Here is a 20,382-nt window from a genome sequence, read left to right as displayed (position 1 = left end):
AGGAGAATGTTTCTTCTTTGGGGGACCTGGAAAGGGTCCGTTTCATCGGCACTGTGACCCGGCGCTGGGGGCACCTTGGTGCGGTGGCTGTGGTCTGACCGCCCCACGTCTTCCCTCCGCACAGGCCATGCTGAAGACCAACCGGGGCACCGTTGGGGGCTTCTTCCTGGCTGGCCGGGACATGGTCTGGTGGCCGGTGAGTGGGCAGAGCTTCCAGGAGATGAAGTGTGTGTGTGTGTGTGTGTGTGTGTGTGTGTGTGTGTGTGTGGTCTGGTGGCCGGTGAGTGGGCAGAGCTTCCAGGAGATGAAGTGTGTGTGTGTGTGTGTGTGTGTGTGTGTGTGTGTGTGTGTGTGTGTAAGAATAAAGAAAACATTGGGTGTGCTCATTCTTTTTTCAGAGAGGGAGGGAGAAGAAGGAGAGGGAAAGGGAGAGGGAAAGGGAGAGGGAGAGGGAGAGGGAGAGGGAGAGGGGGAGGGAGAGGGGGAGGGGGAGGGGGAGGGAGGGAGGGAGAGGGGGAGGGAGAGGGAGAGAAACATCAATGGTGAGAGAGAATCATTGATCAGCTGCCTCCTGCATGCCCCCTACTGGAGATCAAGCCCACAACCCGGGCATGTGTCTTGACCGGCGGAAATCGAACCGTGACCTCCTGGTTCATAGGTCGACGCTCAAGCCCTGAGCCACGCCCGCTGGGCCAGCTTTTTTGCTAACCATTCAGAAACGGAAGAAATGCTTTTGGCGCACCAACCCTACGGACACCTGGTTCAGGCGGCGGGCTGTAGTGTGCGGGCTCCTGGCCTCAGGGGTAGCGACGGGAACAGCGCCACGCGTCCCTGCGGGTCGGAAGCCTGATTGGAGTCTGTTAACTCTGACCCGCGTCTGTGCTCTCGGATTGCAGATGGGCGCCTCCCTCTTTGCCAGCAACATCGGCAGCGGCCACTTCGTGGGGCTGGCGGGCACCGGGGCGTCTTCGGGCATCGCCACCGCAGTCTTTGAGTGGAATGTAAGTGACATCATGGGCGAGGACACTCAGGGAGGACTTGCCGCAGACTCCGAGGCCGTGAGGCGACACGGCCCCCAGGCCAGGCCTCTCTGACGCCACCCTCTCTGCTTGGCTTCCTGCAGGCCCTGGTGCTGTTGCTGGTGCTCGGCTGGTTCTTTGTCCCCATATACATCAAGGCAGGCGTGAGTACCCGTGGGGGCTGTGGGCACGCCTGGTCGGCATCCATTTACACGCTCATTCTCCCTGCTCAGCCGGGAGACCTGGGTGAGACCGTTTGTTGCAGGGTCTCTGGGTTTACAATGACCCAGAGCCACTGCGTGCTGCCGGGCTGCTCCTGCGAACGGCTCGGCCACCTGCTCCCAGGCCTTCCTTGCCGTGAGGGCTCCCACTCGCCCACGTCCTCCCCAACTCGGGGCATTTTCCTTCCTCCTGATCCGTGCTATTCTGACACTTGTAAAGCGGTTTCATTTGTGATGAGGGGTAGGATGTACCGCAGCCGTGGTGGCTTCCCTTCCGCCTGCTCTGTCTCTCTGGGCCTTTTTTTGGTTTTTTTAACATATTTTTATTGATTTCAGAGAGGAAGGGAGAGAGAGAGAGAAACATCCATGATGAGAGAGAACCATGGATCGGCTGCCTCCTGCACGCCCCACACTGGGGATCCAGCCCACAACCCCGGGCCTGTGCCCTGACCGGGAATCGAACCCGTGACCTCCTGGTTCCTGGGTCGATGCTCAACCGCTGAGCTGCACCCGGCTAGGCTGCAAGTAATGTTTTAACTAGGCTGTCACATGACAGTGTGAAAATCATAAAAATTATCCATCGAGCGTTTGCCGTGCATTTGGCGGTGGCGCGGGTATTTTACAGCTACCGTCCCATGAAAACCCTACTTTACAGATGAGAAGCGTGGAGTCCAGGGAGAGGTCACTCGCTAAATGTTACATTTCTAGTCAGTGTGGGCGCTGGGAGCCCGTCCCAAGGTTGTCCGATCCCAGCGCCCGTGTCCACCCGGCTTTGCTGCTTTCCCGAGAGACGATGCCTCCCTCCCCTCCGTTTCCCGAGGCGCCACAGGCCTGCCGGCCCCGCGAGCTCGGTGATCGCGGAGGGACCGAATGAGCTGGGCCAGTGAGCCCCGCTGTCTCCGCAGGTGATGACCATGCCCGAGTACCTCAAGAAGCGCTTCGGCGGGAAGCGGCTCCAGATCTACCTCTCCGTCCTCTCCCTCTTCATCTGCGTGGCTTTGAGGATCTCGGTGAGTCCGTGCTCCTGGCGTGCTAAGCTTTGCAAGGCTGCTTTTAAATAATATATCCTTGTATTGCTTTCTGAGAGGAAGGGAGCGGGAGAGAGAGAGAGACAACAATGATGAGAGAGAATCATGGATCAGCTGCCTCCTGCACGCCCCACCCTGGGGATCGAACCCGCAACCCAGGCTTGTGCCCTTGACCAAGAATCGAACCGGCAGCCTCTAAGTATAGGGGATGGCACCCAACCAACTGCACCACACCAGCCAGGGCCCTTCATTTTTTCTTTTTTAATCTAAAGCTGCCCCTACACAATATATTTCACAAATACATGCTGAAAGAACTCTATGTGTGTGTGTGTGTGTGTGTGTGTGTGTGTGTGTGTGTGTGTTTAATTAAGTTCCTTGGAGATAATCAGGGAGGAAAGCAGGGAGGAGTTTGAAGAGTCAGCAGCAGTTGTAGAAAACACAGACAGAGTAACGGCTTGCTGCTGGCACATCAGTGACTCATGAGGTTATGGCCCGGGGTGCAGAGCCTGGGCCGCTCCTGCGGGAGGAAGCTGACTCCCCGATCGCTCTGCTGTTGAGCGGAGTCGGGGCTGGAAGTGAGCCAGCTGCTGGGATGAGGGGCTGAGCCCGCCTGGTGCAGCGTGAGCATCTCCCAGCGCTTCCTGTGCACGTGGCGCTCCGAGCCCGGGGGAGCGAGGATTCCTGTGCGCTAGGAGTTCACCACATGGTTAAGGAGTGAAGAATTTAACCAGAGCCTGAGCCAGTGTGGCTCATCAGCCCGTGGACCACAGGGTTCCAGGTTCGAATCCAGTCAAGGGCACGTACCTCAGTTGCAGGCTCCTTCCCTGGCTCCGATTGGGGAATGTACAGGAGGCAAGCAATCGATGTGTGTGTCTCTCTCTGTGTCTCTCCCCCTCCCTTCTGCTCTCTCCTAAAAAATCAATACAAAGCCCTAGCCGGTTTGGCTCAGTGCATAGAACATCAGCCTGCGGCTTGAAGGGTCCCGCGTTCGATCCCCAGTCAGGGCACATGCCTGGGTTGCAGGCTCGATCCCCAATAGGGGGCATGCAGGAGACAGCCAATCAATGATTCTCTCTCATCATTGATGTTTCTCTCTCTCTCTCCCTCTCTAAAATAAATAAAAATATATTTTAAAAATAAAATAAAAATTAATAGAAAAATATCCTTTGCTGGGGATTAACATAAAAAACGCACTTAAATAAAAACAATTTAACTATAAGATTGTTAGTACTGTATGATAATAGCTGCAGATATAGTCAGCGTGAGCTTGAGTGGAGTGTGTGGACAAGCACAGAAGACATGCTGTGGATGCCCAGGAAAGCGGGTGGGAATGGAAGTCATCTGCATGGGGTGCTGGGGGATTACACAACCCCCAGGCCAGGAAAGAGGAGGGGCCGAGGGAAGCAAGGGGCTCGCCATGTTCCCCAGTGGGCGGGGCTCAGTGACCTCCCAGGCCTCCCCTGGCTCTGACCTCTACAGCTTTGTGGTCCTCCAGGGCATGAACCAGACGCTGGGGCAGAATTCGAGTGGCTGAAGGGGCCCACGGGATGCAGCCTCCGGTGGCAGAAGGATCCGGTTGTGGGGGGCGGGAGTGAGATGGAATGATGGGAGCTGAGTGGAGGAGTAGGAAGGTCAGGGGCATGTGTGTGACTGACTGTGCAGGGTCTGTGGTCAGCTGAGAAGGTGCAGTAGCAGGAGTCCATCCTTACCTACAAGGTCATGTTTTAAGTGCTATTAATAATGATTAATCTTGCGCACAACCTTCTGTGCACTCTTGCTATTACACTCGGATAACAGATTGGGTCCTGGTTACTGGTTAAACCGATCATGATGAGGAGTGAGGACAGGACAGCCTCCCCAGGTTTCATTTCAAATCTTAGGGAGGAAAACATCTCCCATCTCCTGTGACACCCCCTCCAAATCCAGGTTCTCCAAAGGAATCTGCCTCTAACGCTTCGGATCCTGAATCCTGCCCCCGTACCCCTTCCCCTCACCTCACTCAAAACCAAAACATAACAAAAACATGGGAAATGGCATATAAGCATGTTAGTTAGAAACACCGAAGAAACATCGCTAGGTGCAGGCACAGGGTAAGTGGGAAACTGGATTTAGCCAGGGTTGGAGTTGGGCTAGGGGAGTTCAATGGAAGGAGAGATAGGCAAAGAGATTGAAGCTATGGGCCTGGCCAGTGTTGCTCAGTGGTTGAGTGTCGACCTATGAACCAGGAGGTCATGGTTCGGTTCCCGGACAAGGCACATGCCCTGGTTGCGGGCTCGATCCCCAGTGTGGGGCATGCAGGAGGCAGCCGATCAGTGATTCTCTCTCATCGTTGATGCTTCTATCTCTCTCCTTCTCCCTTCCTCTCTGAGATCAATAAAAATAAACTTTAAAAAAAAAGAGAGAGAGATTGAAGCTATGGGCTGATGGCCCCGCCTGTCTCATTACAGTCAGACATATTCTCCGGAGCCATATTCATCAAGCTGGCCCTGGGGCTGGACCTCTACCTGGCGATCTTCATCCTCTTGGCTATCACCGCCATCTACACGATCACTGGTGAGTCCACTGCGTGCTTAGCTCGGCCAGGCTACCTTCTGCTCGTGTCACCTGAGCGTTAGCCTTGTCGCTGCCAAGGTAAGGCTCTCCCTTTATTCCGCTCAGGGTCAGGCGCAGCCTAGAAACACAGCCAGAGCGTAGGAAAGCGGGTCCTGTATCAGTTATGGTCATCTTGATCCAGGATAACGATGTGATGGGTGGGACAGGGAGACGCTATTTGGGCTCAACGATGTGTTGCGAGCCCAGACTGGCATCTGGAATTCAGTGTGTCATACCCACCGGAGGCCAGGATGACACAGCAGCTCAAACATGAGACTGGCAAACCCACGGCAGGGCCCAGATGAATACCTGAGCATGATGGGGGCCCTGAGTGGCAGCATCAGAAAAGGGGGGCTGGAGCGGAGGGTTGATTGTGGGGAGAAGGGTATGCGGCGGCAATCTACACAGGTTTCCATGAACCAAACACATTGGTGGGGTGTCTCACGCACACCAGCTGATGCAAAGTAAACTCTCCCAGCTCAGCTGGAAAAAAAATAAAGAAAAGATAAAAGCCGCACAAGCAAGACAGTTCCGGAACCACGTTATGCCATGAGCGCGTGTTTCAGAGTCAGTGAGAGGTGAGGGCCTGGATCCCCTGTTTGCAGGCTCAATCTTGTTTCCCCGAGACCCTCTCATAAAAGAAATGTTGGATTCTCCTTTCTGACTCTGACTTGGTGGCTAAGCGCCCAGTGAGTCTAGAGTTGAAAGAGAAGTTGTTATTGGTGGTGGTGGTTATACGACATTGCCGCAAAACACAGGTCAACAGTAATATACGGTATTCCACTAATGAAACAATGGTCTGTTCCAACGCTGGAACAGAAATGGCTTCGCCCACTTCTTCAGAGCAGGTATCCTGTGCTAAATAGAGCAAACTGAGGGATTGTTATGGGAGATTTTCATGATATTAAAACCTGGCCTTTCCCCCTACTTAATATTCAAAAGCGCACACGAAGGTAGAACGCTACCATAATTGATAGCAACGTTGAGTGGAGGCAAGGCGAGGAAGACAGGAGCACCAATGAGACACGTACCTTCCAAGGAGATGATGATGATGCCACCAGGAGCTTCCAATCTGTTTTCTGCTGAGTCACTTCAGGGATTTGGGTAGAAGAGAACCTAAAGGTGAAGGCAAGTAGGGGAGGGCACCTGAGTCAAACATCCTGGCTCTTTTCTTCTCTCCACAGGCGGGTTGGCCTCGGTTATTTACACCGACACCCTCCAGACCATCATCATGCTGATCGGCTCGTTCATCCTCATGGGGTTTGGTAAGTGATGGTCGTGTGAACGGGGCCGTGGGGGTGGAAGTCATGGGACTGTGGATCCGAGAGAAGGGTCCTGAGAACACGACCAGGCCGATGGGAGGTGCCGGAGTGCCTCCCACCACTGAGGGGTCGTTAGGGAAGTGGGTGTCTCACATTTCTGTGGAACACTGTCTTGTATACGATGCCGTTTCAGCATTTGCCGAAGTCGGAGGCTATGAGAGTTTTATGGAGAAGTATATGAACGCCATCCCGACCGTAGTCGAAGGGGACAACCTGACAATTAGCCCCGCGTGCTACACTCCTCGGCCAGACTCCTTCCACATTTTCCGAGACGCTGTCACCGGGGACATTCCGTGGCCGGGAATGATCATAGGAATGACCATCGTGGCTGCGTGGTACTGGTGCACAGATCAGGTAAAGCGTGTGCGTGTGCGTGTGCGTGTGCGTGTGCGTGTGTGTGTGACTGAGTGTGTATATGACTGAGTGTGTGTGACTGTATATGTGACTGAGTGTGTGTGCGTGTGTGTGCGTGAGTGTGTGTGTGTGCGTGAGTGTGTGTGTGAATACCTTTATGCTGTTCTTTTTCTTCTAGAAAATCATCTAGTTTCACCATTTAAAAAGTCAAACACTTCGCCCTAGCCGGTTTGGCTCAGTGGATAGAGCGTCAGCCTGCGGACTGAAGGGTCCCGGGTTCGGTTTCGGGTCAGGGTACATGCCGGGTTGCAGGCTCGATTCCCAGTAGGGGGCGTGCAGGAGGCAGCTGATGCATGAGTCTCTCTCATCATTGATGTTTCCATCTCTCTCTCCCTCTCCCTTCCTCTCTGCCGTCAATATCAATATACTCTTTTACAAAAAGAAAGAAAGAACCCTATTTACAGATGAGAAGCCTAAAACTCACAGAAGTCAAATGCTCATGTGGGAGGAGCAGGGGTCCAAATCCGGATTTTCCTCCGAAGCTCATTCTTCTCTCGTCACCGTCCCACTTCTCATTGGCACGCTAGTCCCTGAAGAGGCGCTCCCCTCCCATGACGCGTCCTCCGGCTGTCCCATGACGAGGCGTGTTCTCCCGGCAGGTCATCGTGCAGCGCTGCCTCTCCGGCAAGGACATGTCCCACGTGAAGGCCGCCTGCATCATGTGTGGGTACCTGAAGCTGCTGCCCATGTTCCTCATGGTGATGCCAGGAATGATCAGCCGCATCCTGTACACAGGCAAGTCCGGAGCCATAAGCTCCCATCATTTATGCTTGAATTACGAATCGTGGTTTTAAGATGTTTTAAGGCAGCTAAGAGTAACTGCTAATGTTGAAAATCTCCCTTAAAAATCTTTATGATGCCCTCGCCAGTGTGGCTCAGTGGATAGAGCATTGGCCTGCAGACCCAAGGGTCCCGGGTTAGATCCTGGTCAAGGGCATTGCAGGCTCCTCCCCAGCCCGGGCCCTGGTCGGGGCTCATGCAGGAGGCAACCCATCGATGTGTTTCTCTCACATCGATGTTTCTCTCTGTCTCTCCCTCTCTCTCCCACTCTCTCTAAAAAAATCAATGGAAAAATACCCTCAGGTGAGGATTAACAAAAATAAATAAATAAAAATAAACTGACATCTTTTCTTTTTTTAAAAAATGTATTATGAGGAGTGAAGGAAACACAGAATATTTCTTGCCTAATCCGAGATGGCTGGTGTTTATTAGGACAATCCATCAGATAGCACTAAACTCACTTCATGTTTTCGCAACTGGTCCTGGAGAAAACGTGTTTATTTTCCTGAAAACCTGTTAAGAGGAGAATCAAGTGAGCGACATTCCTGCTTATTGCAACATTCTGGTGTTGTCTACAGCAATAAAGAACGGATAGATATCCAGGGAGTAGCCAAAGATAGGATTGTTCACTATCTCAAAACGTGGGGCCATGCTGACGTCATCACGTTGGATGTAAACAGCAGACTATAAAATATCATCGCAACAATGACCGTAGTTGTGCCATAAACACATTTCTTTCCGGAAAAGGATTAGAAAGGAATAATAAACTAAGAGGAGCCCTTGTACGAAGGTGTTAGAATTCTGGGTGGTTTTTTATATATACCGTTTTTCTATCTGTTTTCATAATGTCATTTTAGCTAAAATATCAGCAAGGTATTGTGCAACTGCCACAATGAGTGAGGCATCATCCCACAGGGGCAGTCGCCCCAGCATCACCCGTGGCACCTCTTCTTAGATGTGGGAGAAAGATGCTGGCGGAATGATTGCACGCAGGACCAGCTGCCTGAGGGCTGTGTTGCTGCTGTTTGACCTGTGGAGTTCTGTGCTCCGGGGAGGACGTATGCTCTTGCACCTTTTCTGGAGGGGGAATCGCTCCCTCTAATGCTCTAATGCTCTAGCTGGGTCACATCCCAAGGCGGAGCCTGCCCCACAGGCCAGTGCCAGGGGAGCTACAGCTGTGACGCTTGGAAAGGTGTATTCTAGCCAAAGAGGAAGCAGATCGATTGCCTGCAGTTCAAAGTTGAGCCTCAATTTCCAAGCAGACGTCTTTCCTCTAACTCATGACCTTCCCAACTGTCTCTGCGGCCAATGGTTGTAGGTCTTACCTGCTTGGGCCCCATTCACTGAACCCACTTATCTGAATTCCTCTTCAGAGAAGGTGGCCTGTGTTGTCCCCTCTGAGTGTGTGAAACACTGTGGCACTGAAGTCGGCTGCACTAACTATGCCTACCCAATGCTGGTGATGGAACTGATGCCTGACGGTAAGAAAATGTCCTGCTCAGGTAAATGGGTAAAGACAGTGTGATGAGCCCTGGCTGGTGTTTCTCAATGGTTAGAGCATCGGCCTATGAACCAGAGGGTCTCAGGTTTGAGTCCCAGTTTAGGGCCCGTACCTGGGTTGCAGGTTCCATCCCCGCCCCCAGTCACTGCTCCCAGTGAGTGTGGGAGGCAACCAATCGATGTGTCTCTCTCAAAGACAAATACTGCATGATGTCACTTATCATGGAATCTAAAGAAACAGAGAAGTAGAATGGTGGTTGCCAGGGGATGGGGAATGGGGAAATAGGAATCTATTGGTCAAAGGGTACACACGTTCAGTTATACTATGGATAAGTTCTGGAGAACACAGCATAAAGACTGCAGTTAATAATAATGTCTTATGTACTTGAAATTTATTAAGAAAATAGATCTCAAGTATTCTCACAACAAAACAAGGTATTAGTTACTATGTGATGTGATGACTGGGTTCATTAGCTTGATTGTGGTAACCATTCGCATGATGTATCTATCAAAACATCAAGTCGCACACCTTAAATACATGCAATTTTTACTTGTCAATAATTCTGAGAATCACCAGGAAATATGCAGAAAATGCTACACGATGGCATGTATCCATGGGCACATCAATTAGAAAACAGTCCGTGTGACATTTTACCTTTGAATGGCCCTCTGGTTGGCAAGTGATCACAGCTCATGGCGTCCAGTTCCTAACTCATGGTTGCCTCCCCTTCCGGCCGCAGGGCTGCGAGGCCTGATGCTGTCAGTCATGTTGGCGTCTCTCATGAGCTCCCTGACCTCCATCTTCAACAGCGCCAGCACCCTCTTCACCATGGACCTCTACACGAAGATCCGGAAGCAGGCCTCGGAGAAAGAGCTCCTGATCGCTGGCCGGTGAGAGAAGCCTGGTTTCTGTCTTAAATTTCTCTGCAAAGGTAGAGACATCGAAGTGAAATAGAGCCTCCTCATTGGGGGGTTCAGAGAAACTACTCAAAGAGCTCTGAAGTGGGTAAAGGAACATTAGAGGATATTTAACCCAACTCTTTCTCTTTCTAGATACAAAATTTGGGACCATACGTACCAAGGAAATAGTTTCTTTTGTTCTTTTTTTAAAAAATATATTTTATTGATTTTTTACAGAGAGGAAGGGAGAGGGATAGAGAGTTAGAAACATCGATGAGAGAGAAACATCGATCAGCTGCCTCCTGCACACCCCCTACTGGGGATGTGCCCGCAACCCAGGTACACGCCCTCGACCGGAATCGAACCTGGGACCCTTCAGTCCACAGGCCGACGCTCTATCCACTGAGCCAAACCGGTTAGGGCAAGGAAATAGTTTCTTTTTCAGATTTCCAAATGCCTCTGATTGTCTCTTTATTCCTCCTGTCACACCCGCTCCCAACCACATCTTCGTGAAATCCCATCAATGTCTTTCATGGGGCCTAAAGTTTCCATCTACTCTCACAGGCTAAGGCATCATCTCTAGAAGTTTCCATGCATATCACAGGCAGGAAGTAACAGATGAGGGACCTCCACACACTACCACAGATGAGTTTACCAACTGCGTTCATTAAAAACGGGGAGTCAAGAGAAACTAACCTCCTCTTTAAAAGATGATGCATTGCTGGAGATAGTAACAGTCGCTTTGGTAAATAAAGCACTTGGAGAAATTCCAAGGGCTCGGTTGGTCCAGATCGTGACTCTAGATAAATGCTACAGGAGAGGAGGACCATAAGCTCTGTGTTTCTGTGGTAGAAAGTGTTGGGCTAGAGTTCAGTAGGTCCAAGATGCAGTAGTCCACGGATGGGTCAACGATCTTGGTTATGAATCACCTCTAAGGCTCATTGATCTGTTAATGAGTTTCTCTTTTCCTCTCTATCTTATTAAATGCCTACTATCTCCAGGAATACAAATATGAAAAAAATGGCATATATATGAAAAATAAGTTCATGCTTCATGGGATTTATGCCTTGGTGGGGAAGATAGATCATAAATATAATCTATATCTGGTGACAAAAAATGCTAGGAAGATGCCCAGCCGGCATGGCTCAGTGGTTGAGCATCCACCTATGAACCAGGAGGTCACAGGTTTGATTCCCAGTCAGGGCACATGCCCAGGTTGTGGGCTTGATCCCCAGTGGAGGGCGTGCAGGAGGTAGTCAATCAATGGTTCTCTCTCATTATTGATATCTCTCTCTCTCTCTCTCTCTCCTCCTTCCTCTCTGAAATCAATAAAAATAAATTTTAAAAAACGCTAGGAAGAAAATTAGAGCAGGATTAAAGGATGGGGACTAACTTAACACGGTGCTCAGGGGGTCCTCACGGAAGAAGTGCCTTTGAGCAGAGCCCTGGGGAGAGTGGGGGGGGACCCCCGAGGCTCAGTGTGGAGGAGCAGTCAGTGCTGCCTGCAGTCCTCCACAGTCACGTGTGGGGTGTGTGTGAGGACAGCAAGGGGTGAGGCTGGCCCGTGAGAGCGATAGGAAACAAAATCAGAAAGGTGGGGGTCGGGAGATCACGCAGGGCTATTCCGGCCATAAGAGGACTTTGGATTTTATTCTGTGTGTGACAGCAAACAGCTGAAAACAGCTGAAGATAAGAGAGCACAGGACACACACCGTTTGCTTTCGGATGATGATGACAATGACGATAGGAGGTGTTATTTCTTGAATCTTTACTGTGTTCTGGACCCTGTGCTCGGACCGCCCGTGGTTTATCACGCTTAGTCATTGCAAGGTTGCAGAAGTTTTGTAGAGCTTAAATGAGGCCCTGTGCCTCAGTCTCCCGCCCAAATGCTTGTCCCCGGTTCCCCCAACTCCCACCTTTCTGTTTCCGGTGAGCACAGACAAGCCATGGCCTTTCACAGAGAGTCCCGTAAATTATTATTATCTGTTTATTCATATCACAAGCACAGAAGAATATTGCAAAGTTTTAAAAAGTGAACCTATTTGGTTTTGCTCCTGACCCCCAGGAACAAAACCGAATAGATTTTTGCTACATCTCAATATTTTAACCAATTCCTTCTACCTGCCAAAGTACTCAAGCAGCAAAAACACACAAATTAGCATTTCTGGCTAGTTCATTCAGCATTCTGGGACAGAGGATATTTTAATTCTAAAGCATCCTGACTCAGTTTCTCTCAGCTAGGAAAAAAGACCAAAACAGGAGTCTGTTTTCTGTGTCCTACAAATAATTACTTAGACTTAGTGCTGTGTGTTTCTTTTTCTAATTGCTATAGTGCATGAACTGTATTAGAGAATTATTAACCGAATGCTGACATTGGAACTGTTTTTATAAATGAATACTTAATCTCATCGTTGAAGCTATTATGACTGATTATAGAATAGCAATTGCTTTATTGGCATTTTACTCACCAATAGTCCTACGCAATGGCCTGCCATGAGGTTTCAAGGAGCTTGAATTTCTTTGGGGGGAAAAAATCAATGAATGGCCCCAAGAATGCATTCAATAACTCAAGCACAGTGGATGTACCAGTGATGCTTCCGCTTAATCATCCCTTCCTTTTGTTTGCTTCCCAGGCTGTTCATCATCCTGTTAATTATCATCAGCATTTTTTGGGTCCCGGTGGTACAAGTGTCTCAAAACGGACAGCTGTTTCATTACACAGAATCCATCTCTAGCTACCTGGGGCCGCCCATCGCCGCTGTCTTCCTGCTCGCCATTTTCTGCAAGCGAGTCAATGAACAGGTGAGTGGAAGTGCGGGGACTTCTTTTCCTGCTGGAGTAGGGGGAAACGTCTTTCTCTCGCTGGGAGGGAAATGCATCCTTTCCACCCAATTCATACAACTCAAGGCCCGTCAACTCTGCAAATTGCATCACATAAGTCAGAGTTCTGTTCATGCTACAAAATCAGTCACAAGTGTTTGAATCTATGTACAACAGAAAAGTCACGGTAAACTTAAACTTGGGTCAAAGTAAACTGTACAAGTTTCCCCTGTTATCCGTAAGCCGAAATGGCATAAAGTGAAGAGGCATGTACCCTTGATTTATATGGAAATTTTTTGAGAATTTCAGACCCCCCAAAAATATCCTCTCAGACCCCCCAAAAATATATATATTATTGATTTCAGAGAGAAAGGGAGTGGGAGAGAGCAAAACATCAATGATGAAAGAGAATCATTGATCAGCTGCCTCCTGCTCCCTACTGGGGATCGAGTCCACAACCCGGGCCTGTGCCCCTGAACAGAATCAAACCCAGGACCCTTCAGTCTGCAGGCCGACGCTCTATCCACTGAGCCACACCAGCTAGGGGCCCTACCTCTCTTAGGCTTTTGATACATTAGGACACATCTTGCTAACGGACTCACAGAACACATCAAGATGAAGCACAGATGCTCACAGGCACAGCGCAAAGCTAGGCGGCCTGACGCTGAGCTGCTGGGTGTGGTTCTGGGGAAGGAACTTGGCGGGGTCACTCTCATGGCTCCCCTGCATTTTGCCTCTTTTCGACTTCTTTTCATAAAAGTAAAAACCCTCTTGGAATTCCTTTCGTTCAGCGAAAACAGGTACTAAGGTAGGTCTTTGGCGAAAGCAAAGTGGTGTGTAACTCAAACTTCTGAAAAGCGGGGCGTCCCTGTAGTGCCCCGAGTTGGAGAATGAACAGTGCCATGGTGTTTCAAGCCACGGAGGGAAACAGGCCACTAGCAACCACACGCATTGGCATCTTTCCCTGCTTCGGCCTTGCCCTCAAGGTTAGCCATGGATTGGTTCTTTGTTGTTGTTGTTGTTAATCCTTATCCAAGTATAACTTTCCATTGATTTTTAGAGAGAGTGAGACAGAGAGAAACATCGATGTGAGAGAGACACATCAATTGGTGACCTCCCGTAGGCACCCCAACCAGGGTTGGGATCAAGCCCGGTATATGCCCTTGACTGGAATCGAACCCGGGACCCTTCAATCCAGAGGCCGATGCTCTATCCACGGAGCCACACCAGCCAGGCCCTGTGTAGTGCTTAGTGAAGAAAGCAGGAAGGGTGGTAATTATGACCTCCTAGAATGAGCTTCTCCTCTCCTCTAAATCCCCTGGTTTTGTTCTTGCTTCTCGCGCAGGGAGCCTTCTGGGGTCTCATCGTTGGACTGCTGATGGGCCTGTTTCGTATGATTGCAGAGTTTGCCTACGGAACAGGGACCTGCCTGGCTGCCAGTAACTGTCCCAAAATCATCTGTGGCGTGCACTACCTGTACTTCGCCATGATTCTCTTTGCAGTTACCATCATGGTCACCCTGGGAGTTTCCCTGCTAACAAAACCCATTCCTGATGTGCATGTGAGTGAGGAGTCACAGCTATATGCTCCTTTTATTCTTTTAAATATATTTTTATTGATTTCTGAGAGGGAGAGAGAGAGAGAGAGAAACATCAATGATGAGAGAGAATCACTGATCGACTGCCTCCTGCACACCCCACACTGGGGATGGAGCCCGCAACCCGGGTATGTGCCCTGACCGGGAATCGAACCCTGACCTTCTGGTTCATAGCTCGATGCTCAACCACTGAGCCACGCCAGCTGGGCCAGAAATAATGTCAAATAGTGTGCTTTGGTGAATGAGTGTGGTAGAAGACCTCTTCTTTGTTGTGTATGTCTTCCCACGCTGTGGGATTTTTTGCACTGTACAGTAAATGTGCTGTTATGTTATTGTAAACACTTGTTCATCACTCATGGGTCTGTCTGTGGTCTCTGGACAGTTGTATCGCCTGTGCTGGTCTCTTCGGAATCGGACAGAGGAGCGAATCGATTTAGACGCAGAAGAGCAGAGACAGGAAGAAGCTGCTGATGATGCTGATGAAGGTAATGTCTGGTTTGCCTTCGGTCTGAGAACTCTCTCTCTTGCTTTGAACTGTTGATTCATCGCTCTAGTGTGTTTACAGGGAGTTGTTTGTAGGATGTTCTCTAGTTCAAGAAACTCATTACTACAAGGATATCACACCCTGTGTGATATAAGATGCAAATGTTTTCCCCAGCTTGGCACTTGTTTGACTGTTTATTGGGCTCTATGCTATGCAAAAGTTTTCTATTTTTCTTTTAATATGTTTTTATTGATTGCAGAGAGGAAGGGAGAGGGAGAGAGAGAAACATCAATGATGAGAGGGGATCATTGATCAGCTGCCTCCTGCACGCCCCCTACTGGGGATCGAGCCTGCAACCTGGGCATGTGCCCTGACTGAGAATCGAACCGTGACCTCCAGGTTCACAGGTCAACACTCAGCCACTGAGTCACGCTGGCCGGGCTCCATTTTTCTATAACTGGAGTTATGTGTTTTCGCAGGGATATTCCTCGAAGGCATAGAAGTAGTTGTCGTCATTCTTTGCCATCATCTGCACGACCTGGATTTCCCGAGCTTTGTGATCATTTGTTTATCTGTCTTTGGTTCAGATTATCCCGGGGAAACGCCGGGGTGCTTCAGGAGAGCGTACGAGGCGTTCTGCGGTTTGCAGAGGAAAGGGCCCAAGCTGAGCAAAGAGGAGGAAGAAGCCCTGAGGCAGAAGCTGACAGACACGTCCGAGAAGCCCCTCTGGAGGACCGTGGTGAACGTCAACGCCATCCTGCTGCTGGCCGTGGCTGTCTTTGCTCACGCCTATTTCGCCTGAACCCCACCGGGGCCACTAGAGGCTGTAGGAAGCAGAGGACAGCATTGATCTTTCACCTGTAGAGTTTGTTGTGATGCAAAAGGGAGATATGCGGTTGCTAATTTTATCCAATAACTCTAGGCATGACGTTTAGCTGTTCCTTTGTGTCAGTGGAGAAAGGGTTGATCATTTAGAAAGCCGGTGAGCTGACTCCATATGTGTGTGTGTAAACTAGGAGAGTTCGGGAATAAATTATTTTTGTATGGAGTCATCAGATAGATTGCCCTGTGTCAAACTTGCTTCCTGCTCTTTCCAGAGATTTCCACGTAGAAGGACTACCTCCCCCTACTCTGCCTCGCCTAGGACTCCATCATCGGAAAAACAGTGACATCATCCTCCCGAATTCACCTCGCTGATCTCAGGGGCTTGAAAAATAGGAATGGTTCCAAGTAGTTGAGGGGAAGAGAGCTGGACATGCCCGTGGTGACTATTTTTATGAACTTTTTAGAAATTATTCGTTTCTGCCTTCAATGAACTCATCCCCCACTAAAATTTAGCATATCGAGCCATTGATTGTCTTAAACCACTTTATTAAAATATAATTCACATATCATAAAATGTATCTGTTTCAAGTGTACAGTTCAAACAGACTCAGGTACATAAAACAGACTGACAGCAGTCAGAGGGGAGGGGGTTGGGGGACTGGGTGAAAAAAAGGTGAAAGGTTACGCAAAAACAATATATATATGTATATATGTACATATATATATATATATACGCACACACATACATATAACACATAGACACAGACAACAGTGTGGTGATAGCCAGAGGGAAAGGGGGAGGGCAGAGGGAGGGAGGGGTAAGGGGGAGGTGGGGAGGTAGAGGTAGGCAAAGGGGGGATAAATGGGGACGGAAAGAGACTTCCTTTGGGGTGATGAGCGCACAGTGCAGTGGGGGCAGATGATGTTTTCTTGAGCTGCACTCTTGAAACCTGTATGGTTTTATTCACCGATGTCACCAAAAAATTCCATTAAAAGATAAATAATAGAGTGTACAGTTCTGTGTATTTTAGAATTGTCACAGTTGCCCCCCACCCCAGATCAGCAGCTTCAAAACGGTCTGGGAGCTCGATAGAAATGCAAATTCCCAGGCCCTCCTCCAGACCAAGTGATTCAAAAACTCTAAGGCTGCATCCCAGCAGCCTGTGTTGTAGTAGCGCTATGGCTCGAAAACCACTGCACTAAGCTCTTTGATTCTGAAATGCATGTGAACGGGCTGCCAGCCTTCATGTGTAAAGTGGTCCCTTTATCAGGTGAACATTTGCCACCAGTTCTCCAAGCCTGGGATGAATTGCATCAAATTACTTGTTCTTGGAGTTGCTCTTAAGACTACAAAACTGTCTGGGGCCCGGCCGGGGTGGCTCAGTGGTTGAGCATCAACCCAGGAACCAAGAGGTCATGGTTCAATTCCTGGTCAGGGGGGTTGCAGGCTTGATCCCCCATAGGGGTGTGTAGGAGGCAGCCAATCAATGATCTTTCTTTCTCATTGGTGTTTCTATCTCTTTATCCCTCTCCCTTCCTCTCTCTCCCCCAAAATCAATTAAACAAGAAAACAAAAAACAAAAAACGGGCTGGGTCAGGCTAAACAGCACTCACCTGCACCCTCCAGAACCAGCCAAACATGTTGAGAGTCATCCATAGTTCAAGAAGCTTGTGTTGCCTGACAGGGCATGACTTTTTCAGCTCTATAAACTGAGCATTAATAAGCAATCACAGCCCTGACTGGTTTTGCTCAGTGGATAGAGCGTTAACCTGCGGACTGAAAGGTCCCAGGTTCGATACCGTCAAGGGCATATACCTTGGTTGCAGGCACATCCCCAGTAGGGGGTGTGCAGGAGGCAGCTGATCGATGTTTCTCTCCCATCGATGTTTCTAACTCTCTATCCCTCTCCCTTCCTCTCTGTTAAAAAAAAAAATCAATAAAATATATTTTTTTAAAAAATAAGCAATCACACCCTAGCCGGTTTGGCTCAGTGGATAGAGCATCAGCCCTCAGACTGAAGAGTCCTGGGTTCAATTCCAGTCAAGGGCACATGCTTGGGTTGCGGGCTCGATCCCCAGTAGGGGCTGTGCAGGAGGCAGCCGATCCATGATTCTCTCTCATCATTGATGTTTCTATCTCTCTCTTCTTCTCTGAAATTATATATATATATGGAAAAATATCCTCGGGTGAAAATTTAAAAATAATAAATAAATAAATAAATAAATAAATAAGCAATCACTCTGCCCCATAGCCCATTTTTAGTCTGAAGAAAAGAATAGCTCTCCCCTGCACCCTGAGATTATTCTGGTCCAGTTTATCACTTATTGGTCCTTGGGCACCCCCGTGGCTCAGTCTGTTCCCACAGGACATGGTGCGGCGAAGGTAGAGCGACTCCCCTCGCGTTTACTGGAGACTGTGAAATAGAACTTGCCTACCTTTTGTTCAAGTTGCTCTATTCTGTTCTCGGTGGCCTCGGTGCCTGCTTCCTAATCTATATCTCACCCCAACCACAGCTCCCCACAGACACGGTTGGTATTTGTCTAGAACAGGGGTGGGCAAACTTTTTGACTCAAGGGCCACAATGGGTTCTTAAACTGGACCGGAGGGCCGGAACAAAAGCATGGATGGAGTGTTTGTGTGAACTAATATAAATTCAAAGTAAACATCATTACATAAAAGGTCACGGTCTTTTTTTTTTTTAGTTTTATTCATTTCAAATGGGCCGTAGTTTGCCCACAGCTGGTCTAGAACCTCTAGAGAACAGGAAACCTGGAAGTCATGGTTTTGGGTGTGTTTATTTTTATCAAAGTAATACATTTTCATTAGGGGACCAAATGCGGTTTAATAGGACACCCGTACGGCATCTCTCCTGGATGTATCTCCCATTCCCATTTCCACGCGACCGCGTCGCACCCAGAGGAGGTAGGTAGATACTATAAGCACCAAGGTTCCTGTTTTTCCAAAGAGAAAAAAATACACAGTCGAAACAAAATAATTTATCACAACAGACACGACGAATCATTAGCAAAGCCAGACTCGGGATCCAAGACAATCGAGCTGCTTCGTGCCCACGCCGTCCGCCAGCCGTCGACCCTGGCCCTGTATCCTCTCCAACCTCAACAGTACCGCACACTCCACACAAAGCCGAGGGCGCCGAGCAATGCCAGCCACGTGGAACTCTCCACGCTTCCCTCTCCCCTTCCTAGCTTTAGGGGAACAGAAGGGCTCGGCAAACAGTGGCCTCTGGGGTTCCTGCCACAAACGCAAGCCACTCCTTTGCCTGCTGAGCCGTTTTGCACCCAGGGATCACTCTCAGCTCCGTGCAGCTCCAGACCCCAGCTCTTCTCTCAGCTCGCCTGAGATCAGTCCATGCTAACTAACATCCTGACCTTTTCTGCACGTTCATGAGACTCTATTACCATATCGTTGAGATTTCACAGGTGGAATGGAAAGAATTCTATTTAAAGTCATTGCATTTTAAAACCTTCTCCCTGGGACACAAACACGTTCAACGAGAAATACACTCCACTTAGCGAAATATGTGGAGCACGCCCACCCGGAATGGAGACCACCTGGCGTAACCTTGGTCAATCGGTGATGGCCAGTCTAGACAACTGGAAAGAGTAAGGGCTGTGGTCACGTGAGCTCACGGGGAGGAGGATCTCAGCGTGATCCTGGACAGCGTGGCGGCTTTGAGATGAGGGACCACCCCGCCCCCCCCAAGAGGCACATTTGCTGTGGGATATGACACAGAGTCAACTTCTCAGTCAATATGTCAACACCCACATCATGAGGAAGAGTGGACCCTGGAAATGCATGACAGTCACTCCAGAGTGTACTTTGTGCAGCCACAGAGAAAGGTTAACACCAAAACAAAGCATGTGTTCATGAATAATGCCCATATTAGCCATTCAGCCCACACACACGTTGCCGAGGGGCTAGAACATTCCAGGCACCGCGAATGCCAACGTGAGGGAAATCCCAAACACGTGGCACCCCCACTGGACATTTTTAAGGAGACCAGAAAATCCTCTTGACTCAAAATTATCCCCCCCTACACACACACACACACACACACACACACACACACACACGGGCCTTGAGAGTTGTGGATGGTTTGCTCAGTATCATTATTCTTGACTGACTGCTTTTGAAAGGTTGCCTTGCTGGCGGTCGCCGGTTTGTGGTCTTTCCTCTGAACTTCCGAAATGGTAAAAAAAAAAAAATGCCTCCGTTGTGACAGCAATACTTCCATCTGGCTTTGTGCCACTTTGAGGTAAGTACTAATCTCAGCCCCACCCCCACCCCTTCCGTTCTCTCCTTCAAAGAACAAGCACCCAGGATAGGAACCAGCAAGCTCCCACCCTCAGCTTCCATGAGTGATCAGTTTACCAGATTGATTTTTCTTGTGCCAAGAAAACAACTTGACAGGGGTATGATGAGTGAAATCTTTCTTTAAAAAAAAAAAGGATAAGGGGGATCCGATAGAGAAAGTGGCAGGAACCAGGGAGGCCACAACTCTGGAAACAAATAGTCAAGGGTCACAAACAATGTGGACACGCCCAATGGACCTGAGACCCCGGCTTTGCGGGGGTTTTGTTTCTCAGTCTGCATTCCCATCAATGAGCGGACTTTTCTCCCGCGGCTCTGACACGCTACGTCCAGCTGACTGTCTCACACTGGCCTCAAATACCTAAGTTCACAGCAAACCCGTTACCTGGGTCCGGCTCTCCTATAATGACACATGTACACATTTATCGACTGGGCAAAATTTACAACCGGCTGGTTCCCCCTCAACACCCCAGGATGGGACTAGCGGGGGGCAGAGTAAACAGTCTGGCCTTTACGAGAGCGGTCAGTCGGCAGCCCAAGGCAGGAC

General features: G+C 49.5%; 1 protein-coding gene across 1 annotated transcript; it reads left to right on the top strand.

Moving 5' to 3' along the window:
• The first annotated feature begins 145 nt into the window (after window positions 1-145).
• Window positions 146-16,066, top strand: LOC308535230 (solute carrier family 5 member 4). The gene is made up of 14 exons (XM_081114027.1): window positions 146-196; window positions 897-1,001; window positions 1,124-1,183; window positions 2,146-2,250; window positions 4,716-4,821; window positions 6,045-6,125; window positions 6,316-6,536; window positions 7,196-7,331; window positions 8,750-8,857; window positions 9,617-9,767; window positions 12,410-12,578; window positions 13,942-14,157; window positions 14,576-14,678; window positions 15,265-16,066. The coding sequence occupies exons 1-14, from the start codon at window positions 182-184 to the stop codon at window positions 15,477-15,479; spliced, it is 1,791 nt and encodes a 596-aa protein (XP_080970153.1). The 5' UTR covers window positions 146-181; the 3' UTR covers window positions 15,480-16,066.
• The last annotated feature ends 4,316 nt before the right edge of the window (window positions 16,067-20,382 follow it).

The sequence above is a fragment of the Myotis nattereri genome (assembly GCF_964212035.1).
Source record: "Myotis nattereri genome assembly, chromosome: 19".
NCBI classification, from domain to species: Eukaryota; Metazoa; Chordata; class Mammalia; order Chiroptera; family Vespertilionidae; genus Myotis; species Myotis nattereri.
The sequence above is the reverse complement of the archived record's forward strand: the minus strand, read 5'-3'. Positions and strand labels throughout refer to the sequence as shown.